Here is a 27,460-nt window from a genome sequence, read left to right as displayed (position 1 = left end):
GGAGAGGCTGGGAATGATGTGGCCTAGGAGGAGACATTCAAAGAAATTCAGGAGAGAGCAAGCAAGGAACTAGAATCACAGAACCACGAAACACCTCTCCAGGTGAAAAGTCTGGCCCCGAGACCTCTCAGACCTGGGAGGAGAAATAAGGGAGGGCTGCTTCTCCCAGGACCCTCGAGATTCTTTTAGCATCATCTCCAGGTCCCCTGCCAATGACCAGCATTGGGCGGATGGGTGTCAATGACTGCTTTATAGATTATGCCAACTGTGAGTTCCCCTCACTCTCTTAGAGGGGACACTCAGGCTCAAGGGGTCTCATCTTTTTCCTAGGGCACACATTCAGTGAGTGACCAGGCCTCTACCCAAGGAACCAAGGCCCCTGCTTCTTGAGGAGCAGGGCTTGGCTGGGTGGGGGCAGAGGTTGCTCCTGAAATCCCAGGAGCAACATGTTGCCATGGACACCCTGGGGTTGAGGCAGGTGCCAGGAGTCCCAGCCCTACAAAGGCAGAGACAGTCCAGGGCACCCTGTGGCTCCATCTGAAGATGCTGAAGGGGCTGGGGGACCCAGATTCCCTTCACCTCCACCACCCCGTCTGCCCTTTGTGTGAGCCACCATGTTCTGCCACATCAGCACAGGCTATTTTTATTCCCCACCATTTTCCATCAACAGCCAATGTTGGGTGGAAGGGGTAGCAGGAGGAGTGAGGCATTCGAGCAATCAAAGGGCAGCAGGTGGGGGAAGGCAGGAAAGCCACTGTTCCCATCACAGGCAGGACATAGCATGGGAGGGAAGAGCAAAACTCTGAGAGACATTTCACTTTGTGAAACCAGGTTCCCCCGCATAGGTGCTGGAAGGTCCTGGTCTGGTTTAGATGGGTAGCAGTAGAGCCTGGTGGTTAAGAGCCAGCCAGAGTCTCTTTCAAGATCCCAGAGGCTGGGGCTGTCAGTCCAAGTTTCCTACATAATGAGCAATCTGGTGAGTCGCTTATCTTCTCTGTGCCTCACTTTTCTCATCTGTCAAATGGGTGATAAGAATAGGATCGTGGTGAGGATTAAATGAGCTCATGGGTGTTGGGGTGTTCAGAACAGTGCCTGGCACACAGTAGCTGTTTGTATGTGTTCGCAAACATTGTGGCTGTCACAGGCTGTGGCCCTGAAATGAAATGTTTTATGTTGGGGTAAGAAAAGGAGGAAAGAAGTTACAAGAAGGCCAATCTGACTCAGCTCTGAGTGAGGGGTCGGGTGAGAAATGTGCTTTCTATCTGATCGCCCAGGGTGAGGGTCCTTTGTAAAGGGGGCTGCCCTGCAGTGAGGCCGAGGTCTGCAGACATGGTGGCGAAGACTTGGAAGCCAGGAAGGCAGAGGCCCTCCGGCTCCCTCTTAGTAAGATCTGCCACTGACTCTTGTCTTTTTTTTTTTTTCCTGAGGTTTGTGAGTTCGAATTTTGGAGAAGGATCTCCAAGGTGAATCAGGGAGCAGTTTCTGGGAGGAAAAAGTTCCCAGTGGAGCACAGAGCAGATTGGCTGAGGGGCAGGTACATAGTGCTCCAAGCATAGGGTGCTGGGCAACCTTCCTTGATTTCAGGTGTAGCTGGAGGACTGGGGGCCATGACTCTGGCTTCAATGTCTCAGCAAGGCAGGCCCTCAGCCCACCTGATCTAGGTTTTGGGGGTTGATGGAGAGAAAGGGGCACCAGGTGGGCCCTGGAATTCTTCCAGACTTGGGAGGGGCTACCCAAATAGAAGAAAACATTCCCGAGATGAGACAGGCAGAAGTTGCTGGCGTGAGGGGAAGCAGCTCTGTGGATCTGTCTAGGAGCAGGTGAGGTGGGCCTAGACACAGCTGCAGAAGGGGATCTATGCACATGCCAGTTTGGCGAGGGAGCACTTGTGTCCAGCTCACCATGCTTGGGGGCTCCTTATAAAGACCCAAGCCAGGGCTGGGCATGGTGATGCACACCTGTGATCCCAGATATTTGGGAGGTATCGGTGAGAGGATCTCAGTCCAAGCCTGGTCTTGGGAAAAAAACAAAACAAAAAAACCCCACTAGGTCCTATCTGAAAAATAACTAAAGCAAAAAAGGGGCTGGGGGTGAGGCTCAAATAGTAGAGCACCTGCCTAGTAAGAACAAGGTCCTGCTGGCGGAGTGGCTCAAGCAGTAAGAGTGCCTGCCTAGCAAACATAAAGCCCTGAGTTCAAACCCTAGTGCTCCAAGAAAAAAGAACAAGGTCCTGAGTTCAAACCCCAGTACAGGAAGGAAGGAAGGAAAGAAAGAAGCAAGGAGAGAAAAAAAGAGAAAAGACCTGGGTTAACAAGTACAGAAAGCCCCAGAGCTGGGTGGAACAAATCAGCCTCCCTACCCCTGGAGCAGCTGAAATGACTCACAGAGCTGATGAGTGTGTGCTGTACACATGCACAAGTGGACCATGGTGGGGGTTGTAGGGTGTATATGACAATCGATGGATGCCAATAGAAACCAAACATCGAGGGAGAGTCCTTGCCAAACTGTTAACTAGTTCCCCCCTTTCTTCCCTCCCCATGGCCCCAGCTTCCAACAGGAAGTCCCCCAGTGGCCTGAGCAATCCTGCCAAGTCTGCCAGGCACCCGCAGTAGCCCACACCACACCTTTCGGGAATTTGAAACAAGGATTCTGGCCTGCCCTTTGAAGAAGATAGGTGAGTGCCAGGCCAGTCCAGGGGTCCACCTGTGCTACAGAAGAGCAGCCACACCCTGCCCAGTTCCCCAGAGGAGGCTGAAGGGAACCACATTTGTAGTAGCAGGCACATAGATTTGTTGTGGAGAGAGCTGGGTTCAAATCCTGACTCTATTGCTCCTTAACTAGGATGAGGAAAGTGCAGCATTTGGAAGAGGGCCTGGAACATGGTGAGCACCAAAGGAACATACTCACCATCACTTTTTATCAAGAAATAGTAATTTAAATCTCTATCTTACAGCCCCCATGCACATCAGAAGTACAGATGAATGCTCTGAGATTGGGGGTCAAAAACCCCTCCCGTTGCAAGGATGCTTTCCCAAGCTGACAGAAGCCTGGGATTTCCACATCTTGATATAAGGTGCCTTTGATTTTAGGCTCAGACCTGAGAGGGAAGATGCACACTGGGACCTTGTTCCTAGGAAGAAAAGCTTCTAGGGTCACAGATGAGCCATGAGGGGGGTAGCAGGAAGGAGGTACAGTGCACAAAAGCCAAATAGAGCCATGTGTAGCTCCTTATTTCACTGGGGCCTGAGCCAACCAGAAGCACTCTGGGTAGGGGAAAAGGATGGAGCTAAGAAGAGGCAGAAGGTTTGGGAGAAACTTCCCAGGTTTCCTGGAGAGATTGGCAAGAAAGGGGACTGATTCTGGAGGGAGGGGCTGCTGAACAGACAGCCAACCATGGCATCAGTCAGGCCAAAATAAATGTGGCCACCACTGTCATTCTTACCCCTTGGGTAGAACAAATTACCAGGTTGGTTGGATCGAATGGAAAAAAGAGAGGTTTCTTTGACACTCTGAGCCCCACTAGAAAACATAATCAGCATTAGCCACTTTCTTTCAGAAGTTCCATGCCAAGTGACTCCAGTTGGTGTCCAGAATTCTTGGGGCCTCTGAGTATCTAGGGGTTTCCGCTCCTGGCTCCAGGCTGCCCTCCAAGGCCCCTTGGACCAGATTTCCTTTGAAGAGAGTGTTAGGCCAAGAGGGGAGGGCCACCCCGGTGACTTCCTCTAGGCCCTGGCCTGCCAAGGCTGCTCTGCTCTCCCTCCTCTCCAGGACAAGTGCTGGCAGAAAAATAACATAGCTACCTCTCCCATCCCCACCCCAGCCTGGCCCAGCTGAGTAAAAGCTGTGACTTGTCCTACAGCTAGAGGCACATGAGGATTAATTCTTTGCCTGAGGATTAATTCTTGGACCTGAGTCACAGTGGGAGCCCAGGAACTTGGGAAGGCATCCACCTGGATGCCCAGTGTTGTCTTTGACAGGATAGAAAAGTTTGGTCTTCTAGAAAGTTCTATACCTGAGCCTCCATTGCAGGTGAAGCTTAAAGGAGATCTCTACTGACCTCATACAGCTTTAGGTAATTTTGCTTCATCAGACACTAGGGAGTGACCAGCACCTTTGCTGGAGTCAAGGACATGGTGGCTGAGCAAAAGGTGCAGTGGCTGGGCCCTTAGAAAGGCCAGCAAGCTGTGTGCCATTTCTGCACCTCCAGGGATGTGCCCTAGAGTAAATGGAGAAGGCTGTGAGGGTCAGGTCACATCCATTCTCAGACTTTTAGGAGGGTATCTTACAGCAGATTTTATATCCTGGGCTGGCAGAGGCATGGCTGAGACCACTGGGACATTTCAGGTTGATGCGGTACAGTTGGGTGAGTTTCTGGATATCTGAAGAAACTGATCTGGATATCTCTTTCTAGAAGGAAAAGTTCAAGAAGCGTATGGCAGCTGGTAGGGAAGGTGGGAGTTCTTTCTTGAGCTTTGTGTGGCCACTAATTTGGGACTATCAGGATACCCAGTTGAGGGATGGACTCAAACTGAGGAGAAATCAAGATCCAACAGGCCAGGCACCAGTGGCTCACACCTACAATCCTAGCTACTCGGGAGAAAATCAGGAGGATCACAGTTCAAAGCCAGCCTGGGCACATAGTTCATGAGACACTGTCTCAAAAGAGCACAAAAAAGTGCTGGCAGAGTGGCTCAAGTGGTAGAGTGTCTACCATCAGAGTTCAAACCCCAGTACCACAAATATCCTTCACAAAAGACAGGAGATAAATATATGTAAATTAAAAAGAAAACTTAAGTAGAGATCAATGTAAAGACCTACCCTGGACTTATGCTAATCTTATGTTCTGCAACTCTGCTATAATTATCAGTTCCAAGAGTCTTTTGTCATTTCTGACTTTGTACATAGGCAATCATGTCATCTGCAAGCAGACATCTTAATTTCTTCCTTTCCAATCAATATACCTTTTATTCCCTTTTCTTGTCTTATTGCATTAGCTAGGACTTCCAGTTCAGTGTCAAAAAGCAGTGATGAGAGAAGACACCCTTGCCTTATTCCTGATTGTAGTAGAAAAGCTTCTAGTTTCTCACCATTAAGACAGATGTTAGCTGTAGGGTTTTTGATAAATTTTCCACATCAACTTGAGCGATTTTTCCTCTATTCCTAGTTTGCTGAGTCTTTATCAAGAATGAATGTTAGACTTTTGTCAAATGCTTTTTCTGCATCTATTGATATAATCATGTGATTTTTTCTTCTTTAGCCTATTGATATCATAGATTATATTAATTGATTTTCAATTATGTTGATGTTGAAGGTATGCAAAGCAGGTTCAAAAACAAATCCCACTTGGTCATGCTGTATAATTTTTTAATACATTGTTGGATTTAATTGGCTAATATTTTGTTGAGGTGTATGTAGACTGAAAAGAGAAAAATCAGTTGCATAGCTTATAGGCTGGGGAAGATCTCCTTAGACCCAACCCCTGAGGGAAAGACCCAGGGTGATGGCAAACTGCACATTGTGATTGGACTGTGATTGGCATTGTTGAAGAAGCAGGGCCATCTTGGGATGAATGGACACAAAGGGTGTCCAGGCCAGGGAGAAAAGGCCTCTGCCGGCAGACTATATCTGGAATTGGGTGTCCCAATCTGACTGCTCCACAAGGAGAGACAATGCTGGGCTGGACCAGCTCCAGCAAGAGCTGCCTCGCCCTTAGTGTCCTCACCCTCGGCTCCTTGCCTGCAGACAGCTGGCCCCAGCCTGGCTCACCATTCCTGACCCTTCCTCCCCCACCCGCATCCCAGTCTGCTCACCACCTCCAGGCCCCCAGGAAGCCTGACTTTACCCACCACTTCTGCCCAAACTTCCTTTTCCAAGGAGGTTCCAATGGGACTTTTCACTTGTTAACTGGTCTCCAGCCCTGGCGCCTGAGGAGCTGGGTTTTAGCCTTGGCTTGGCTTCTCATTTATCACTCTCTAAAATTATCTTATTTGCTTCCCTATTTACTGTCTGTGTTCTCCCTCTGGAATGCAAGCTCAGTGAGGACAGGGACTTTGTCACCACTGCAGTCTGCCCTGACACCCGGACCAGAACCCAGTTTGTTGCAGATGTCCAGAAATAATTTGTCGAATGAGTAAATGTGTGGCCTGGGGGAGTGGCTGTCCCTCCCTGGTCTTCAGATCCAGATCAGGATATGAGGGAGTTGGATTCTTTGCTCTCTCAGGTCCTTGCAACTCCAGCCTTCTCAAATACTCAGAAGTTACCTGCCGTTCCAAGGCCCTCAGCTGCCACATCTCAGGGACAAGACTGGGGTGGAGGTGGGTGGAAGGAGAGTTGGGGCTGTCATCTTGGCCCTGTTCACTTCTCGTTGTGGCCCAAGGGGCCACGTGGAGACCTTTCAGCACATCACTTATTTTGTGTTATAGAACATTTGTCTGTGCTTTGCCCCTATCCAGAAATCACTGTTGTCCATATATCCCAGATGTCCTCCACACCTCCCCTGATGCCCACTGAATACAACACAGTTTGTCCCATATGTTCTAGACACACATGAAGGGGAAGCAGAAGGAACATATGTGGTAGATGAAGTAACTCCACCTGACCTCCCACCCCTGAGAGGGCCTCTCTAGGGCTGCAGGTTGAAGCCAGATCCCCAGGCCTGACATCAAGCCCTGGCCCCACTGCTATCCTACCTTTCCTTCATGTCACAAACAGCTTGAAGTCTCCATGGGAGTGGGTTCCTGTGTCTCTGTGTCACTTTGCTCTGCCAGGCTGTTCCCTCTCCCTGGGATGTCATGTGTGCCCATGTTCATCTTCTCCCAGACTGCTCGCCCTCTGTAGGCAGAGCACCTAACTGGGTATCTTTGAGTCTTACTCATGGCCAACTCAGTTTCTGGCCTATGAAAAGGATGGATGGATGGGAGGATGGATGGATGGGAGGATGGATGGGTGGGTGGATGGATGGATGAATAAAACATAGAAGCCGGGTACCAGTGGCTCACGCCTATAATCCTAGCTACAGAGGAGGCAGAGATCAGGATGATCAAAGTTGGAAGCCAGCCCCAGGCAAATAGTTCAAGAGACCTTATCTCAAATAAACCCATCACAAAAAAAAAGGGCTAGTGGAGTGGCTCAAGTGGTAAGAGTTTCTGTCTTGCAAGTGTGACGTCCTGAGTTCAAACCCCAGTGCTACCAAACAAACAAACAAAAAAACAAAAGTGTCTGTGAGATCCCTGGAAAGGTCTATGTCCAAGGCAAGGACCAGCTGTGGTGACTTAGACAAACACAAGTTGCTCCTCTGTTGGTGCTTCGATCTAGTGGAGGAGACAAATAAATTGGGCAAAAAAATTATAATAAATGATGCCAAAGAAAATATAGGAGACTCTGGCAGAGTAAAAGAGGAAGAAAGTCTCTTGTAGTAGGGGACATTTGAGCTTAGACCAGGAGGAGAAGGAACCACCACTAAAGACCCAAAGGCAGGAGTAAGCTTAGTGGTCAAGGAGGCCAGCAGGGCTGGAGCTCTGTGACACCGGGGGACAGCAGGGGGGATCAGGAGACAAAGAAGGAGAGGTAGGCTGGGCCTGGGAGGTCACCACAGGAAATTTAGGCTGATTTGAAGTGTGATGGAAGTTACTTGTACTGACTAATTTGACAGGAGATGATTTGGGTTTTGGTTTTAAAAGATCAATGGCTATGTATGGGAGCAGTTTGGAGGGGGACTGGCAAAAGTGGTTGGCAGGAAACTAGGTACTACAAGAGATGATTGTGGTCTGGGAGGGGAAACTGGAGAAGGGTAAAGTTTAGGGGTGTTTTGGAGACAGCATCAGTACAAGTTTAAACAAGCGGGGTGTAAATGGTGAGGAGAGGAAGGGTTCAGGGAGACATATTGGTTTTGACTTGAGCAGCTGAATGGGGGCAGTGCCATTTTCTGGCTTTAGGAAGAGAATGGGTGGAGCCATGGAAGAACACAAACTTAGCCAGGCATGGTGATGGGTGTCTATAATACTAGCTACTCAGGAGGCAGACATCAAGAGGATCATGGGTCAAGGTCAGCCCAGGCAAAAAGTTCACAAGACCCCATGTCAACAAATAAGCTTAGCACGGTGGTACGTGCCTGTCATCCCAGCTCTCTGAAAGGAGGATCAGAGTCCTAGGCCAGTCCCGAGCAAAAATGTGAGAACTCATCCAAAAGTAACTAAAGCAGAAAAAAAAAAAAAAAAAGGACTAGGGGGTGTGGTCCAAGTGCAAGGCCCTGAGTTGTTCAAACCTCAGTACCACCACCAAAAAAAAAAAAAAAACACAATTTTTCGTTCCATTTGGAGTGCCTCTTAGCTATTCCCATGGAGCCGTCCAGGAGGCAGTGGGATATTTCAGTGTGTAGGTCAAAGGAAAGGTCTGTCTTGTTCCGGTGGTATTATTCACTGTCGTAGCAATGATGCCACCCTGTGAAGAATGAGCCATCAGCAACTCTAAAAGATTGGGTAGAGAAAGAGGGTACACAAAGGAAACCAGTAAGAAGTGACCAGAAACGAAGACGAGAAACCTTAGCGTGATTCCTTGTGGGCTGGCAGAATAGAATATTCCAGAAAGGGGCTGTGGCCAATCGGGTTGAATGCTTCTGAGAGGTCAAAGGAGGTGAAGACAGAAACATGTGCTCAGGACTTGGCAGTGGGGAGGGTGTTAGCGACTTGACAAAAGCCGTTTCCGTTGAGCGGGGAGAGATGGCAGCCAGGTTGGACTGGGTTGAAGAGTGAACAAAAGGTAAGGATGTAGAGACAGCTGGTGTAGACACTTTCCAAGAAGTTTTTCTGTGAACAGGGACAGAAAAATAGGCCAATGGATGATGGATGAAGAGAGGTGTGAGACTGAGAGGGTCATTTTGTCATAGCTGCTGGTATTTTTAAGGTGGGAGACACTAGTGCTGCTCAGAGACTGGAAGACGTCAATGAGTGGCAGAGAGAAAAGATAACCAGAGAAGGAGGTCCTGCAGAAGAAGGGGAGTCGAGGTCCTGGGCCCAAGTGGAAGGCCTGGCCTTTGATGTTATTATTTTCTAGTCTGACGGGAGGAAAAGTGGCAGTGCAGTGGGGAATGGCTATGAACTTGACCATGTATGATGGGTCCTGCTTTCTCAATGAGGGAGGAGCCAGGGCCATCAGCTGGGAGAATCAAGAGATTGGGGGTTTGAGAAAATATCAGAAGACACGAGATATTCATTTTCAGAAAGTGGAAAAATGAGCCTACTAGAAAATCCTGCACCTACAAGGCAAGCAGGATTGAGGGCAAAGTAAGAGTGCAAAACCACAGCCCAGTAAGGGTCTGTCCAGCAACAGCCAGCTGCTCAGGGGAGACTCAGAAGAGCACAGCTGGGAGGTGTAGGTTGGGGTTTCCCCAAGCGAGTGTGACGGAGGGAAGGAGGAGGCTGGGGTTGGGGGATAAGGGAGGAATTCAGTACTGAGGCTGGGTGAGGAGGGAAGTGAAGTCGGGAGACAGGGATCTGATGGGAGGGAGAAGGTGCAGGGCCAAGGTCCACCGCAACAGCCCCTGAGCCACCAGCTGAGGATGCACTGGGGACGGGGAGAGTTTTATGCAGCGATATCAGAGGAGCTGTGGTCTCTGATTATGATTTAGGTTCAGGGTACAATTCAAGGAGACGGGCTGAGGTGGAGAAGCTCTCAGATTCTTTCATTCATTTGTTCATTCAATAAACTTTTATGGAGCATTAGGCATGATGTATCCAGCCAGGGTGCCCAGGGAGGGCTTCCTGAGGGAAGAACAAATTGAAGCTCTCCAGAAGACAGAGATGGGTGCTCTGGAAGGGCAACAGACCACAGGCAAAGGCACCACAGCGGCAGGGTGGGAAACCACATGGCAGGTTTGTGAAAATGGAAAAGTAGCATGGCCACAGGGTGAGTGGGTATGGGGAAGGGGTCAGGTGCTGAGGTAGGAACTGGATCAGGGAGAAGCCAGATGGAGGAGTTTGGGACTTCTGTTAAAGCCACTGAAGTATGTGTGTGTGTGTGACAAGATCAGATTTGTGATTTTAGAAATGCGGGTGGTGGGTTGGAGAGAAGCTGAGAAGAAGGGACTGAGTGGGAGGTTATGTGAACAGAGCAGGTGAGGGGTGCATGCCAGCAGCCATAGCCCCAGAAAATAGAGGGGATGGCAGTGCTGGGATGGGACATCGCAGGGCGTGGGGACCGACCACATCTACCATCAACATGCTTTTGGCAGCCACCAGCCCAAACTGGCCTTCAAGTGGCCAAGTCAACAAAGATACTTTTCTCCCTCCCATAACAAAACATGCAGACATGAAGTGGTTTCAGGATTGGTGACAGACTAGGAGGAGAGGGGGTTCAGATGAAGCACCAGTTTAGAAGGAAGAGATGTGTTCTGTGCCAGAAAGCTGCTTCCAGTGCTGGGAAGGGGGAGTTCCCATAGCAGAGAGCAGAAGAGGGGCCAGAGGACTGGACCCATCGTTCTCAAGAAGAAAGACTGGCCAGGTGCTAGCTACTCAGGGGGCAAAGATTAGGAGGATCACAGTTCAAACCAAACCCCTGGCAAATAGTCTGTGAAATCCTATCTCAGAAAAAAAAAAACAAAAACTCATCACAAAAAAGGACTGGTGGAGTGACTCGAGGTGTAAGTACTGAGTTCAAGCCCCAGTACCACAAAAAAAGAAAAAAAAAAAAAAGGCTGGAGCAGTGCAGGATGCTCTGGGGTCATCTGAGAAGGGACACTGGGGCTATTCACTAGGGTCCTGTGACTCAGGTGAGATTAGGTTCCTCCAGTGCCAGGTTGGAGCCAGACTGTGGATCTGTGTTTTGTTTTTTGACTTTTTTTTTTTGTTGGCCCCCCTGGGCTACTGTGATGGACAGAAAGAGTGCTACCAGGATCTTATATTGAGCTGGACCAGGAAGATGTAGGGCAGAGTTGGCAAGCAGAGACTGTAAACTGGGTGGGTCCCTCCCAGGCCATCTGGCAGGCCAGCATCCTCATGTGATGACAAGCAGATGTGAGTAGTCAGGGGCCAGCTGGGGGTGATGGGGAGAAAGGTGATGTGGTGTGTGACAGGGCTGTGAGAACTTGTGTGTGAGGGAGGCTCCAGCCTGGGCATGGGTGTGTGTGCACACCCATGCACCTGTGCACACGATGGGGTCAAGGAGCAGCTGAGGAATGGAGTGGGCAGGAGCAAGCAGAGTTATCCCTTGAAACTCAACTCCTTTGAGGCTGGCAGGGAGCAGCCAGGGACCTGGCAGGGGGCATAGCCAGCTCTGCCCAATGGCTCTGGCCTCTCCCTGGCATCCTCCCCACCTGTTGACCAAGCCTGAGAAATACACCTGCTACTCAGGGCAAGGGCACTGCTGTGGCTTCTGGGCCCACATAAATGAACTCTGGAGCCACCCCTCAACAACACAGGGACTCTGACAGAACCCCCAGAGACCCCCAGAACTACACTTGTGTGGCTGGTTATGTGTGACTGGGCTTCTGTGGCCTTTTTTTTTTCTTTCTTTCTTTTTGGTGGGACTGGGGTTTGAATTCAGGGCTTTGTGCTTGCAAACCAGGTGCTCTACCACTTGAGCCACACCTCCAGTACATTTTGCTCTGGTTATTTTGGAGATGGGGGTCTTTCTGAGTTATTTGCCTGTGTTGGCCTCAAAACATCATCCTCCAGATCTCAGCCTCCCAAGTAGCTAAGATTATAGGTGTGAGCCACTGGAATAGCCCTTCTGTGCCTACCTGCCAATGTGGTCATTCCCCTAAGGCCATTTTTGATAAGTCACCCAGCACTGCCCTTCCATTGAGAACAGGCTGGGCAGAAGGACCCAAGGGCCAGGAAAGGCCCATGGACTAGCCCAGGAAGTAGTCCACAAAGTACTCACAGGCCCCAAAGGGAAAAGCCCCTATCCCTATCCATGCAGGGACCACTAGCTGAAAACAGTCTCTGGGAGCACTAGCCCTGACCCATTTGGAATTGTCCATCCCCTTGTCCCCAGGCCTTCCCTATACATCCTCATCTTCCATGTTGGCATCCACAGCTCTCCTGACACGGCCCTGTGCACATACTCCACATCTCCCTGCTTCAGCTCAGTCTACCTGGGGGGTTGGATCCCATGGGGCTATGCAATCCCATTGGCATCCTCTGCTGGGCCTGGGAACCTTCCTTATTCCCTCGCCCAGCCCAATACCAAGCACCCCAAAAATTAGGAAGGGGACTGTACATCTCTACCTCCTCCTCTTCCTTTCTCTCCAGGCCAGAGATGGCAAATATAGTCAGAGGTGCCACACTTTCTGATCTCACCCCTGGCAGACATCACTAGCTTATCATGGCTGTCTTTTTGCACTGAGTCTGGCTGAGACCTCAGTGGTCTTCACCCCTATCTCCAGGGAGCCAGTGGTTGATCAATGTGGCCTCCAAGATGGAATCCATTTCCAATGGTGCTTTAGTCTGATCCCACCCACCTGCCCCTCATCCTCACCCATCTGGAGATCACAGGGACATAGTCAGCTGTGATTCTCTCTTGTCCCCATAGGTTGAAGCCACACAGTTCTCAGAGCTTGAGCCCAGGGGTGTTAGCCCCAAGTCCCCAAGCTGAAGAGGATCTGTCTTCAGTTTGATTTGCTGTCAGTCCTGAGGGCAGCCCACCCCACTGCTGGGGAGAGTGTGGTGTGGGGCCTGGGTGGGGATGCTCTGTGCCCAGCTCCTCTGCAGCAGCAGCATCCAGGTCTCGCAGGCACATCTCCTTTTCCCAACAAGGCCCACACACCCACCTCCCTGGCCTGGACCCTGGGCAGGCAGGAGGTGAGGAGTGGACAGCAGGCCCTGGGCAGGGTGGCCAGCCAGAACCCGGGGCTGCAGGCTGCAGCTGCCCGGCTGCCTACCACCCTCCTGGCTCCTGAACCCAGGATGCAAGAATGGCCAGCTCATCTCTGCCCACCCTGGTGCCCCTGGGCCCTGACTGCCTGCGTCCCTTCACCCGGGAGTCCCTGGCAGCCATAGAACGGCGGGCAATAGAGGAGGAAGCCCGTCTTCAGAAGAACAAGCAGAAGGAAATCGAGGAGCCAGAGCGGAAGCCACGCAGTGACCTGGAGGCCGGCAAGAATCTGCCCCTCATCTATGGGGACCCTCCACCGGAGATCATCGGCATCCCCCTGGAGGACCTGGATCCTTACTACAGTGATAAGAAGGTCTGGACCTGAGAGGACTCTCTCTGTCTGTCTATCGTTCATCTGTCTGTCTGTCCCAGGGCCTCACGGGCTCTCTCCCCCCCTCAGACCTTCATCGTGCTCAACAAGGGTAAGGCCATCTTCCGATTCTCTGCCACACCTGCTCTCTACATGCTGAGCCCCTTCAGCACTGTCAGGCGTGTCGCCATCAGGGTGCTCATCCACTCATATCCTGCCTGAGTGGGAGACGGGGGAGGGGGGCGGTAAGGGATGGGCAAAATGGGGTGCTTTGGCCCAGGAGACCCTCTGCTCTCTCTCTTTCCTTGACTTCCTCACGCTCTTCAGCATGTTCATCATGGTCACCATCTTGACCAACTGCGTGTTCATGACCATGAGCGACCCGCCCCCCTGGTCCAAGGACGTGGAGTGAGTACCTCTCAGCCCCCGAGCTCCCCAGCCCTGGGACGCAATTATCCCAGGTGTGTCCTTACCTTAGAGTGACTCTGCTTGTCTTCCAAGAGACCCACATTGTCTCTGTGACCCTGATCCACACCTTAGGCAGGGAGGTCCACACTGTCACTCTTACCCATGTCCTCAGCTTTTGAATGGCATATTTCAATAATGTGACCATTCTGTGAACTCCATCATTGCCTCACACACCCCTGCCCAGGTGACATTCCTGGCCCTGGCTGGGCCTCTCCTCGCCAGGTACACCTTCACAGGGATCTACACCTTTGAGTCCCTCATCAAGATGCTGGCCCGAGGCTTCTGCATTGATGATTTCACATTCCTCCGGGACCCCTGGAACTGGCTGGACTTCAGTGTCATCATGATGGCGTGAGCAGAAGCCCAAGGGCATCTGGAGCCTGGGGTGGGTGAGGGAAAATGCTAGACCTCAAAGAAAGCAGCCAACTGGGCTGCTGCTCTCGGAGTGGTTGACAGCAAGGGACCCTGACCAGTTGTTCAGTGTGGACTGCACAGTTTAGGCCTGGCCATTCTCAGTCTGGCTTGGAGGCTCTGCTGATGTTCCTTCCACATGCCATGTATATGGCAGAAGGCAGCCTGGCCTCCAGCCCCACAGGCTCTCACCCACCAGGGAAGTCCTTGCCACCATCACTCCCCAGTCACAAAGCCCGCCACTGCTTTTCCCAGTACTTGGGCCCCAACAGGAATGTTAGGGGTGTCTGACCTGCTCCCTAGCTCCCTGTAGCAATCACAACTATAAGGATTCCTTGGGAATTCTCACTCAGGACATTTAGAAGCCCTAATGTCTGTCCTGTCACCTACCCAGCTCTGACACAACCCACACCCCAACTCCCCACCCAGGTACCTGACAGAGTTTGTGGACTTGGGCAACATCTCAGCCCTGAGAACCTTCCGTGTGCTGCGGGCCCTGAAAACCATCACCGTCATTCCAGGTACTGGGGAGGTACAGTGACCCTCTGCCTTGGCCATGCATAGGCCTAGAACTTGACACTCAGGTTCTAGGAGCCTGACCCAGGGTCACAACACTCCCAGGCTTGTGTTTGTGCAGGATGCCCACATGGCCAGAGCACAGAGGGGACCCAGGGCAGCAGTGTGGGCAAGCAGAGGCCCAGACAGGAACCATACAGCCTGGGCTCGATTCTCCCCTTCTACCACTTCCTAACATTGACCTTAGGCAAGTGGCTTAGCCTGCCTATATCTCAGTTTCCTTCTGCAGATGTGTTACAAGAACTAGATACCTTAATACCTATGAGGTGTTTTTAGAACAGCACCTGGCCCACTGGGTGAGATATGTGAGTGTGTTATAAATAAACTAAGCAGATTGGGCAGAACAGAGAAGTCCACCTGAGAGAGACACCCAGTGGTTCTCAATGAAGTGGTTCTCAGTATCTGAGGAACAGATACCACCCACACCCCTACCCTCAGCAATGAGAGCAGGGTGATTCCAAAGTAATGCATCAAGAAGCATAACAAAACCTGGCTCATCCACCCCCTCCAAAGCATGCAGAAGGATGGGGATGTGGCTCAGGGTTCGAGTATTTGCCTAGCATATGTGAGGTCCTAGGTTTCATCCCCAGCCCTGAAAATGGAAAGAAAAAAAAGCAAGTGGAGCAACTGGAAACAGTTCATTTGAGGAGGAAAAATGATCTGAAAGGGATGGAGACTAGGTATCAATGCTGGTGCTAGGAAGTACATTAGCCCTCTCTAGTCCAGCGCCCTCTCCTAGAGAGAAAGAAGGAGAGACCCAAGACAGGAAGTGCTTTCTGAGGACCTCTCTGCATGCTGATCACCAAGTCAAAGCCACACACCTTTCTTTGTGCAAGACTCCATCACCCTCAGGGCTCAGGAGGGGTCTGAGCATTTGGTTTCCAGGTTAAGGTAAAAAAAGGAAATGAAGGAAGGAAATACTATGATCAGGGCCAGGAAGCTATGATCCTCCAAAGACGATGGGGACTGCCCCAGGAATTCCACCAAATGTTTGTAACTGTCTTTCTTTCTTTCTTTCTTTTTTATTCATATGTGCATACAATGTTTGGGTCATTTCTCCCCCTTCCCCCGCCCCTTACCACCCACCCCACCCCCTCCGTCTCCCCTCACCCCTTTGATACCCGGTAGAAACTATTTTGCCCTTATCTCTAATTTTTATAACTGTCTTTCTAAAGAGGCAGAATGCAAGCTAGGCACTGGTGGCTCACACCTGTAATCCTAGCTACTCAGAAGGCAGAGATGAGGAGGATTGTGGTTCAAAGTCAGCCCGGGCAAATAGTTCACAAGACCCTAAGGAAAAAAAAAATCACATACAAAAAAAGAGCTGGTGGAGTGGCTCAAGGTATAGGCCCTGAGTTCAAGTTCCAGTACTGAAAAAAAAGGGTAGGGGGGAGGGCAGGATGCAATGATGTTTCAAAGTTGGTCTATAGTTTCTCAGAATAAACCCTACTGATCCCTGAGTATTAATAGACCATATAGGAAAAGGGGTTTGTAGTCAAAGAAGTTAAGGAAATAAAGTATTAAAGTTTTTGTTTGACACTGCAGGACTTACTCAGAATCTTTGAAAGGAATATCTACACAGTCTCTCTCTAAGAACAGTCTGTAGGGCACAACTTTTCCCAAACGTTATGGACACCCCCACCTCTCCCACCCCACCTCCACTTTTTAAAGGCTCAGCTTGGAAGATTAGTATTCTGGAGAACACTTTGGGAATGCTAATCTACAGACACTTATGAAACTCCTCTGTGTGCAACAGCCCATTGAGTTTAGAGTTCATTCCTGTGGCTGAGGCTCAACGCTAAAGATGCATTCACAGAAGGGTAGGGTTAGTTGGGGAAGGCTTCCAGGAAGAAGTGGTACCTACCAAATCAAGGCTTGGAGGTGGAGTAGGCAAAGTCTTGGGGCTGGAATTCTGGTGGCAGTCCATTATCGTGTGGTCCCACCCCTGCTAATGCTCTCACTGTCTGTGCCATCAGGGCTGAAGACGATTGTGGGGGCCCTGATCCAGTCAGTGAAAAAGCTGTCAGATGTGATGATCCTCACCGTCTTCTGCCTGAGCGTCTTTGCCTTGGTGGGGCTGCAGCTCTTCATGGGAAACCTGCGGCAGAAGTGTGTGCGCTGGCCCCCACCCTTCAATGACACCAACACCACGTGGTATGGCAATGACACATGGTACAGCAATGACACATGGTATGGCAATGACACATGGTACGGCAATGACACGTGGAACAGCCATGAGAGCTCAACCAACAACTATACTTTTGACTGGGATGCCTACATCAACGATGAAGGTAAGAAGGAAAGTGGACAGCAAGGGAGGCTGGCCCAGCCCCTGCCTCAGCTGCTTGTGAGCTTAAACTCATCACTTACCAGCCTTTGTAACTCTGACAAGTCATCTGACCACCCTGGCCCTCAGAATCCTCACCTATAAAACTGATATGACAATATCTTTCTCAGAGGTCTAGTGTGACAGCAAATGACAAATTACTTCAAAATCCCAAGACTCTCACTATTCAAAGCAACAGTCCATAGTCCCTGTTCCCTAACCTGTGTACCCTGTTCTCCTTTGCCACATCTGTGATCCCTCCCTGGCATGGCCACCATTAAGCAGCCACATCCTGTTCACTTATCCATCCCTCACTGGCACACATGAGATACACACACTCTCATGTAGCCACATACAAGGCTTACTTGTGCATTGGAAAAGGCACCCCTTCTGCACTCTGGCCTCTGGATTCTGGCGCCCACTCACCCCTCTGTTAGTGGATCTGAGCAGGTGCACAGCCACTCCATGCATATATGTACATGTCCCTCTGGCTCTCCTTGGGCCACTGCTGTCCCCCAGTCCTGACTTCATAAACCACACTAGATGCTGAGCTCCTTGGAGCTGGACCCCTGCAGTTCACTCCCCCACTCCTGCCAAGACCTTGGAACTTGGATCTATTCTTAAAGGGGGAGGAGGGGTTCCCAAGGAACACCCATTTGGTGTATGTGGTACACACAGACCTGTCCACAGGTGTACAAGGGGTGCATGTGCTCGAAGTATGACCGTGTGGGTGACGTATCTTCTCTGTGGCCTCTGTCTCCCAAAGGGAACTTCTATTTCCTGGAGGGCTCCAATGATGCCCTGCTCTGTGGGAACAGCAGTGATGCTGGGTGAGTGATGCTGGGGGTGTGGGAGAAAGGAGCCCTACGGGTCCTGGGAGGTGGGGGTTGACTAGGGATAAGGACGTGGGATGAGTGTGGGAGTAAGGAAACCCTGTGGCCATGGATATCAGACTTTCCTGTATGTGGAACCCAGGCAGACAGAGGGGTATTTTTTTCTTGGGTTCTCCCCTCTGTCCCCAGCTGGAGCTCTCTTCCTTCCCTAAAGTCAGTCCCCTATCCTGCCCATAGGCATTGCCCTGAGGGTTATGAGTGCATCAAGGCTGGACGGAACCCCAACTATGGCTACACCAGCTACGATACCTTCAGCTGGGCCTTCCTGGCTCTCTTCCGCCTCATTACCCAGGACTATTGGGAGAACCTCTTCCAGCTGGTACAGCTGCCTGCCCTGCCCCTCAGCCCTATGGCCACTCCCCCACCCCATCCCTGCTGCCTCAGGGACGCAGGGAGGACTCGCAGGGACTGCCCCAGAATGGCCAAGTCCCCAGCTGGGCCATCTCCACGGGACCCCTTCAGTGCCTGGGGTTCTTGGGGCCTCCAACATCGGGTGCCCGCCAAGCCAGTCTTTCTCCTTTTCCCACCTCTGCTTAACAAGCTGAGGTCTGGGTCTTGTGGGGTCTTAGGTGAGGTGCTGCCAGACCTCACAGAAACCAGGGGGGCAGCTTAGAAACTCAATTCCACCCCCATACAATTACAGTCAGCCTTCCATATCCGTGGGTTCCACCTCTGCAGATTCAACCAACTGAAGATAGAAAATATACGAGAAGAAAAAAAAAACTATGTCTGTACTGAACATGTAAGACTTTTGGGAGAATTATTATTCCCTAAATATTAGACTATAACAACTATTTACATAGCACCTACCTTGCATTAAATATTATAAGTAATCTAGAGATGATTTGCCTAGGTTAGATGCAAATACCACACCATTTTAAATAAGGGACTTGTGCAGCTATAGTCCTATATATTGTCCTATATATTGGACTTCTGGAACCAATCCCCATAGATATCATGCAATGCCTGTATTTAATGTCTGCTGTTTGTAGGGCAGGTGGGTTGAGTTTGAGTAGCGATGCTTTCTATCTCTGGTGATGTTTCTTATGTTGATGTTAACAATAACAATTATAATAATGGTTACTATTTGTTGAACGCTTACTAGGCACTAGACTCTGTGGCAAAGCTAGGATTCATGGGTGTGGTACTGGAGAAGTGGACAGAGGAAAACCAAAAGGCCAGGGTGGGTGAGAGAGAGAGAGAAAGAGAGAGAACACAAGATTCAAACTGGCCCTAAAGCCTACGCTCAACATTTGTGCATCTGATCTCAGGATGCCTGGCTGGGGTCCTCAGGGTTCTCTGAGCCAGGAGACCAGGAACACCTGGGCCGCAAATGTATATTTTGAAGTTCCCCGGAATGTGGCTGAGGATGGCTGTGTCTTGTTTCAAAGGCCCTCAAGTCTCCAGGCTGTATGAGGGAGTCCCTCTGTTTGCCTGTGTATGTGGAGGGTGCAGTGGGTGCCATGGGACCCCCTCCTTCCTTCTCTCCCAACCTCAGACCTTGCGAGCAGCTGGTAAGACATACATGATCTTCTTTGTGGTCATCATCTTCCTGGGCTCCTTCTACCTCATCAATCTGATCCTGGCAGTGGTGGCCATGGCATATGCTGAGCAGAACGAAGCCACCCTGGCCGAGGACCAGGAAAAGGAGGAAGAGTTTCAGCAGATGCTTGAGAAATTCAAAAAGCATCAGGAGGAGCTGGAGAAGGTGGGGATGCAGGCAGGAGGACTGACAAAGCAGCAGTCTCCCTGCTGCTGCCCTGGGCTACTTGGCTTCTGGCTGGAGGTGGGGCACAAGGGAAGGGTTAAGAGGCAGGAGGAGAAGTCCCTAAGTGGGAGCTTTAGTGGGATGGGTGCCATCCAGGCAGTAGAAAGAGTATTTCTCTGTGCCTCAGTTTCCCCACATGTAGCTTCCTCTGGTTCAGACATGGCTTCCTGCTTCTCTCTTGAACACTGCTGAGGGAACAACAGGTCCCCAGGTGGCATGGGGATCAGCTGCTTATTTTCTCATTATCCCACAAAATGTTGGCTCCATTCAGATGTCAGAGTTGGAGGAATTCAGTGCTGAGGGTCCTCAGTCACTTTGTCCCTATCTATAACCCCCACTCCTACCAAGGTCAGTCCTTTTCCCACCAGCACTAGGTTTGGCACAGGCCAAGAAGAGGGGCTGTCATCCTAAAGAACTCAGTAAATGGTTCTAGGAGTCAATCCCCCTGGCTCAGAGCTGGACTCCTTACCCGTCACCCTTGCTGGTCTACAGGCCAAGGCTGCCCAGGCTCTGGAAGGCGGGGAGGCAGATGGGGACCCAGCCCACAGCAAAGACTGCAATGGGAGCCTGGACACATCGCCTGGGGAGAAGGGGCCTCCGAGGCCCAGCTGTAGTGCAGACAGTGGCATCTCAGATGCTATGGAAGGTGAGTGCCCTTGTACCCCGTCCCCTCCTTCTCTGTCTGCCCTCCCCACTAGGCCACTCAGCCTCCTGAGGGGCAGGGTGGGGCCTGGCTGGGCCCAGCTTTGGAAGGGAAGTAACTTAATATTGGCACACCAGAAATGAGTTGTGATAAATATAGTTCTGTCTTAACCTGGCCCAATTCTGGCTGCAAGACCAGGCCACTGCAGGAACTAGGGGCTTCCGGGAGGGCCTTGGGGGCTGCCAAGGCAATAAGGAAGGACAGGCTAATAATACTAAACAGGAAGGCCTGATTTCTGGAAACTGGGTAGCTTGCTCTCCCAGTGTTCTCTGGGTAAAAGTTAAAGATCAAAGATCAAATTACCCAGGTAGAATCACAGACTTCCCCCAACCCTATGCCACCCTCAAGTCTCAGGAAGAGAATAAGGATGCAGTAACAAAGGAAGGATGGGCAGATGACAGATAGATGTGTAGATGGTGAATGGATGATGGATAGATGGACGGAAAGATTACTGAATGGAAAGACAGCTGAGTGTGTGTATGGATGAGAGTGAGGAAAGGAAAGAAAAGGGAAGGAGGGAGGAAGGAGCAAGGGAAAGGGGAAATAAAAGAAAGAGGGGGGATATAAGATAGGAACTCTGACCCAGAGAAGAGATCTGGCCCCTCTCCAGACCAACTTGCCTTTGCTGAAAGTGGAGTCCAAGCTTTGCAAATCCCAAGAGAGCACCATCTCTCCTGACCTTACAGGATGCATCTAGGTGACTACTCTGCCAGAGAATGCTGCAGGGAATGCTGGATAGGGCTGGCCCAGGAGGCCCCTTGCCCCTGTCCTTGCTGGGAACTTTATAAGACATAAAATTCCCAGACATTGGGTCACTTACAGTAGCACTGGGTAGGAGGATGGAGATGGAGGGAATCAAGGTCAGACTAGCATCAGCAGCACCTTTTGGGAGAGGTTCAGTGTTCTAATTCCTGGGCAGAGTCCCACCCAGAGTCTCCATGGAGTTGCCACACACTCAGTCCCTTTCCTTCATCTGCAAAATGAATAGCACTAACAGCATTTGCCTCATAACCTTTGGGTGATAAGCAAATAAGGTCACGCCAAGGCTGAGGCCATGGAGGCCAACTGGAAGAGGAGTGCCATTCCATGGTCATTACAGAGTTCCAAAGTCACCCTAGAGGGAAAGGAGGGTCTGGCTGGGGGACAGTCTGGAGGGGCCAGCATTATTGGCAGTGGGGAAGGAGATCCCTCCGGGAGATCGCAGTCTCTTCCCCAGATTCTGGCCAGCAGCTCATGAGACTCAGGTGCGACCTGCTGCAATGGGCTCCCACCTCTCCCTGAGAACTCCCGGTACGGGGGTTTGAACTCAGGGCATACACCTTGAGCCACTCCACCAGCCCTTTTTTGTGTGTGACAGGTTTTTTTTCCCAGATAAGGTCTCGTGAACTGTTGCCCAAGCTGGGTTCGAACCGTGATCCTCCTGATCTCTGCCTCCTGAGTTGCTAAGATTACAGGCGTGAGCCACCAGCCCACTAGGGCATCTCTCTTCTCTGCCAAGATCTCAGCTCCGGACGCTTGGCTGAGGCCGAGACTAGCCCGGGTTCACTGAGGGCGGGGCTTTGTGGAGTGTGACAAGAAGGCGGGGCTTGAAGTAGAGCAAGGGGGGGGAGGGGTTGGGTAATCAGGCTCGCTGAAGAGGTGGGCCTGGAGAGGCTGCGTTCTGAGGGGCGGGGCTTTGGGGGCGGGGATTCGAAGATAGCGCATTGTGGGCGGGGTTTGAAGGGGCGAGTCTTGAGAGTGTTCTGTTGCGAGGCGGGGCTTGGGGAAGGCCTTGCTGAGAGGGTGGGATTTGGGGATGCAGAGCACTAAGGCACTAGACTTTTAGGGCTGAGTCTTTGAGGAGCCGAGGCCCTGGTTTGTAGGGGAGTGAGGGTAATGAAGTAGGCCTTGCTAGAGGCTGGAGTATTGAAGTGTGGAACAGAAGGCCAAGCTTGGAAAGATCTAGGTGGAGGAAGAGGAGACTCCTCATTAAGCATCTTTACACCTCACCCCCAGAGCTGGAAGAGGCCCACCAGAAATGCCCACCGTGGTGGTACAAGTGTGCACACACAGTGCTCATATGGAACTGCTGTGCCCCGTGGCTGAAGTTCAAACACATCATCCACCTGATCGTCATGGACCCCTTTGTGGACCTGGGCATCACCATCTGCATTGTGCTCAACACCCTCTTCATGGCCATGGAACATTACCCCATGACCGAGCATTTCGACAACGTGCTTTCCGTGGGCAACCTGGTAGGGAGGGGACAAGGAGAAAGGCTGATCACTGGGGGGAAGGACAGGACAGGGTCTACAGGAGGACCCAGAGGGGCTGTCCTGGGCTGTGTGGAAATATGAGACACTCGGGGTGCATATGGAGAAACCTGGGGTTTTCCTAGCATGTGTGTGGGGGGGTGTTGTACAAGGGAAGTACATGGGATATGGAATTTGGGTTTCAGGGTGTTCAGGGGTATAGCAAGTGGGATGAGGTGCTGGGATCTTGAGATCAGGACTCCTAGGGGTTTGTATTCCTGGTCACACCCTAGAATAGGGTTTAGGGGTGTGGGAGCATGGAGATGGGGTGGGGAGACTGGGTGACAACTTTCTTTACTTCCATAGGTTATCATGGGCCTGCAAGGGGCAAAGGGATCTGGGTGTGGCAAAGCACACCCAGGCCTAAGAGACCCCGCTTCACTCAGGCCCCAAGGAATAGTGTGTGCCCCCATTCTCCAGCCTGGCCAGCCACTCCTGTACCGGGCCTTTGCTGCTTGGGCTATTGTTGACACGCACTGATCCTCCTGCTTATCCCTGCCCATTAGGAGCATTATCACCTCGTTGCCAGCCCCAGTGGAGCCTGACACAGGGAAAAGCCGCCTCCTTCTCCAGCCCTGCCCTTCTCAATCCCCTTCTCAATTTTTCCCCCACCTCCACCCCTCAGGGAAGCAAGCTCAGTGAAAGTAAGATGTGGGGCCTGGGGCAAGACCAAGACTAGTGGGTGGCAAGAGAATCAGACCTTGGACTCCCCAGGCCATCAAGACAGGCATATCTATCCTGCAGAGATGCCCTCCGCAGTCATAGCCAGGATGGGTTGGATGGGCAAGCGTGTGCTTGGAACTCAGGACACAGCTGCCAGGGTGTGAGCGATAGGAAGGGCCTGCCCTCCTGCCCACCCCCTGCCCACACTGTGTTGCTATCTGGGCCAGTGACAGCTCATGGGAGGGGCCCAGCATGTGCCCAGACAGGCTATGGACCCAGGGCAGCTGGTGCCTGGCAAGAGGGGAGCAAAGCCCAGGAAGTTTTCAAAGGTTGGGCAGCTCAGATGCTTTCCTGCTCCAGGGTTGGGGAGGCAGCTATGACCTTCTCTCATTGAGTTTGCTCCTTTTGTCCCCTGCCTTAGACCTTGAGTCCACCAAAACTTGCTAGGCCCTGGGCTGGACCCGTAGAAAAGCTTAGGGCACAGAGGCAAGAGCCTAAACTGAGCACCCAGAGAAGTGAGTGGCATGACTGTGAGCATGTCATGCCACCTCTATAAGGCTCAATTGCCCATGTGTGAAATGAGGGTGACAGTCCTTCCCAGTTTGGTAAGAATCAGGATACCAATGAGGTCACTGTAATCAAAGAGTGCTTCACGAATGTTGAATATTATGAATAAGTTGAGGACCAAAAAGTTAAGTGACTTGCCCATGGTCACAAGATCAGAAATGGATGGAGATGGGTCTGTCTGTGCCGCACCCACCACTGCCCATAACCTGGCCCCTTGCACCTGTCACTCACATGTACACACGTGGGCCATGGATACCATTCCTTGCCCCTCTCAGGGCCCTACACCCCTTCCCTTTGGGCCCCAAAGCCTTTGTCAGGAGGTAAGAGTGGGAAAGTCCCAAGGCCTGGTGCTACCTGAGGTTCTGTGACAGGGACCCCACCACCCCGCAGGTCTTCACGGGCATCTTCACGGCAGAGATGGTCCTGAAGCTGATCGCCATGGACCCCTATGAGTATTTCCAGCAGGGCTGGAACATCTTTGACAGTATCATTGTCACCCTCAGCCTGGTGGAGCTGGGCCTGGCTAATGTGCAGGGGCTGTCTGTGCTCCGCTCTTTCCGTCTGGTATGTGAGACCCACGGGGCCAGGGGTTGAGAATGGGATGGGAGGAGAAACCCCAAGGAGCCAGAAGGCTGGAAATGAGACTCCCTGCCGCCTCTGCCCTGTGCCTGCCACTTGGCCCTGCAGAACCTTCCTAACCTGTAAACTGGGAGAATGAATGCCCTCCCTCCTTATCACAAGGGATAGGGAGATCAAACTGACAGCCCTGGGGAGGGGTGTAGAGTTTGTTAAAGAATCATTTCACTGGTAAATGCTTTAGTCAGAATCCTCAACAGGTAAGGACTTTTTCTCTTTTTTAACACATGAGCAGCAAGAGGTTGTATCCCATTTCACAAAGAGACAAGCTGAGACTTTGGGCTATTCAAAATTGTTCTTTCCCCTCGCCCCAGGGGTTGGGCTGGTGGTCCCTGGGTCTCATTCGCCCTTGTCCTTCCTCTGTCTGGCAGCTGCGGGTCTTCAAGCTGGCAAAGTCATGGCCAACACTTAATATGCTCATCAAAATCATCGGCAACTCGGTGGGGGCGCTGGGGAACCTGACACTGGTACTGGCTATCATCGTCTTCATCTTCGCAGTGGTGGGCATGCAGTTGTTTGGCAAAAGCTACAAGGAGTGCGTGTGCAAGATCGCTGCAGACTGCGACCTGCCCCGCTGGCACATGCACGATTTCTTCCACTCCTTCCTCATTGTCTTCCGCATCCTGTGTGGGGAGTGGATCGAGACTATGTGGGACTGCATGGAGGTAGCCGGCCAGGCCATGTGCCTCACCGTCTTCCTCATGGTCATGGTCATTGGCAACCTGGTGGTGAGTAAGGCTGGCTGGGCAGCTTGACCCAGGAAGTGTATGTGGCAGGTCCAGTTCCTCTCTTGCCTTTCATCATCTGGGGCCTTGTTCCCAGTAGGTTGAGCTGTATGAAATTGCTGGTATTTGGAAGTTTTCTATCTTCCAAGTCCCATCCCTCGAAATGGAATTTCATATGGCTTCCCCCAGCAGTTCTCAAATTTTAACCTGTTTAAGAATAACTAGGAGTTACTTAAAACAGATTCCTGGCCCCGCCTCCAGAGAATCTGATTCAGCAGCTCTGGGCGGGAGCCTGGGAATCTGCTTCAGAGAAGCTCCTAGGTGATGCCACTGCTGCTGGTCCAGCAAGGATCAGGCTGTATTTTGAGTAAAGTGACATGATTAGGAGTCAGGCAGACCTGCATTTCAGTTCTAGCTCCCTCAGCATCATCTGTGTGACCCTGAGCCAATGACTGCTTTCTATCCAGTCAGGCTGGGTTCTCTGACATACACAGGAAAAATAATATGTACTTCCTGAGGTTTCTAGGAAGACTGGCCTCACCAATGTACAGAAAGGCTGGGGGAATGGCCTAATTAGTAGAGCATCTGCTTGGCAAGTATAAGACCTTGAGTTCAAACCCCAGTACTCAAAAACGAAAAGAAAAAAAGAAAGAAAGAACTTAAGACCAGTGTACGAAAAGGCCCACATGGGGTGGGGCCAAGACCCCTAGCACAAGGTCAAGGCCAAGTTTGTGAGTATAAGTTTAAGGATCTTCAGGTGACTGAAAGAACCTGTAGGAGGATTTCTGTCTCTGAGTGGATAGTTAAAAATGTTTTAAGCCAGGCACTGGTTGCTCACACCTGTAATCCTAGCTACTCAGGAGGCAGAGATCAGGAGGATCTCGGTTCAAAGTCAGCCCAGGCAAATAGTTTTCGTGAGACCCTATCTTAATAAACCCTTCACAAAAATAGGACTGGAGGAGTGACTCAAGATGAAGGCCCTGAGTTCAAGCCCCAGTATCACAAAAAAAAAAAAAAAGTTTTAAGTCCCACCCTCTTATCCTCTTCTGTTCTGGGCCTGTGAACCAGGCTCTGGAAAAAAAGAATCAGGCCAGGCCTTGGAAGAGTCCAGAGATGACATAAACTGCCCCTTTTCTGTGACCCAAGGCACGTGGAGCTATGCAGGGGACTAGGTACAGTGAAGGGCAGGGCCCGCAGTCCAGCTGGCCAGCATTTCTGTGGCTGGGTCCTGTGAAGGACTCTCCTCACCCTGCCCATGACTCCTCCCCTTCTTGGGGTGGGGGTGGGATCATTCCTGTCAGGGTTCCATGGTACTGTGCCCAGCTGTCCCTTGTGGTGGCCGGCACTGCCCTGGTCAACAGGGTAGAAGACGCATGCACGGCCCCACGTTCCACAAAGGCCTGAAGAATCCTTGGGCTGCTGGGTCAGCACTTCTCAGATATCGCTGAGCAATGGCTGGAGGCAGGGATGGATGGGGGAGGGGGTGTCACCTCAGCTGGAGGAGGAAACCATGGGACAGTTACAGAGGAGCACCCAGGCCTGCAGTCACTGAAAGGGGGCATCAGAGGGAGTGGGGAAAGTTGGGGAAGGTGCCCAAGCTAAACTTTGAGGCAGGGTTCGGGGGACACAGGCTCTGAGTAAAGGTTTGTGAGCCTAAGTTTAAGGACCTGTGAGTGGCTTAAACAGTCTCTAGGAGGTTTCTGTCTCTGTGATGGATGGTCAGAAATGTTTCAAGCCACCACTTTGCCATTTGCTGACTGAGAAACCTTGAACAAGAAATTTATCTTCTTTGGGCCTTGGTTTGCCCATCTGGAAAATAGGGATGCTTATGGTAGATGGTCACAAGAGTCAGGTGATTCATGTCTCGGTGCTTAGCGTAAGAGGCCAGGGGAGATCACATGTTACAGGCAGGTGATTTTGTGTTAGTAATTGTTATAATAAAATTGGTGGTTCCTAAGATTGATTGAGGCACCCCTGGAGGGGAGGTGTCATTGGCATAACGCTCCTGTCTTATTATTGGGTTCCTGCCACAAGCTGATGGGCCCTGTGTTCAGGGCTTTCTGTGCCTTTTACCTAATTTCTCAATGACCCTATGAGATAAGATAATGCTGCCCAGAGCTACCCAGCTTGTGAGAACTGAGTGGGACCTAGAGCCTGGGTCTGTGACTCCAGTAAGAGCCACCATGGTAATGATGGTAACCTCAACTCCAGCTGGTGACTGCTGGCTTTTGTTCAGCACCTGTGTACCCAGCG

At 51.3% G+C, this 27,460-nt stretch overlaps 1 protein-coding gene across 3 annotated transcripts in view; it reads left to right on the top strand.

The window, feature by feature from the left end:
• The window catches only part of Scn4a (sodium voltage-gated channel alpha subunit 4), a 45,150-nt gene that overhangs the window by 2,110 nt on the left and 15,580 nt on the right, over positions 1 to 27,460 (top strand). For 2 of the 3 annotated variants that reach the window (XM_074045412.1, XM_074045410.1), the window contains exons 2-14: positions 12,529 to 13,183; positions 13,271 to 13,389; positions 13,499 to 13,588; positions 13,871 to 13,999; positions 14,489 to 14,580; positions 16,612 to 16,926; positions 17,728 to 17,791; positions 18,032 to 18,173; positions 19,353 to 19,562; positions 20,115 to 20,268; positions 22,321 to 22,559; positions 24,237 to 24,410; positions 24,854 to 25,210. In XM_074045412.1, the coding sequence (XP_073901513.1) occupies positions 12,911 to 13,183; positions 13,271 to 13,389; positions 13,499 to 13,588; positions 13,871 to 13,999; positions 14,489 to 14,580; positions 16,612 to 16,926; positions 17,728 to 17,791; positions 18,032 to 18,173; positions 19,353 to 19,562; positions 20,115 to 20,268; positions 22,321 to 22,559; positions 24,237 to 24,410; positions 24,854 to 25,210 (2,358 nt within the window). In that variant the 5' untranslated portion in view covers positions 12,529 to 12,910. Of the gene's footprint in view, positions 1 to 2,547; positions 2,675 to 12,528; positions 13,184 to 13,270; positions 13,390 to 13,498; positions 13,589 to 13,870; positions 14,000 to 14,488; positions 14,581 to 16,611; positions 16,927 to 17,727; positions 17,792 to 18,031; positions 18,174 to 19,352; positions 19,563 to 20,114; positions 20,269 to 22,320; positions 22,560 to 24,236; positions 24,411 to 24,853; positions 25,211 to 27,460 lie in introns of all 3 variants that reach the window. The other variant, XM_074045411.1, reaches the window with a different exon arrangement.

The sequence above is a fragment of the Castor canadensis genome, chromosome 11 (assembly GCF_047511655.1).
Source record: "Castor canadensis chromosome 11, mCasCan1.hap1v2, whole genome shotgun sequence".
Classification (NCBI taxonomy): Eukaryota; Metazoa; Chordata; class Mammalia; order Rodentia; family Castoridae; genus Castor; species Castor canadensis.
Note: the sequence above shows the minus strand (reverse complement) of the source record. Positions and strands in the feature narration are given on the sequence as shown.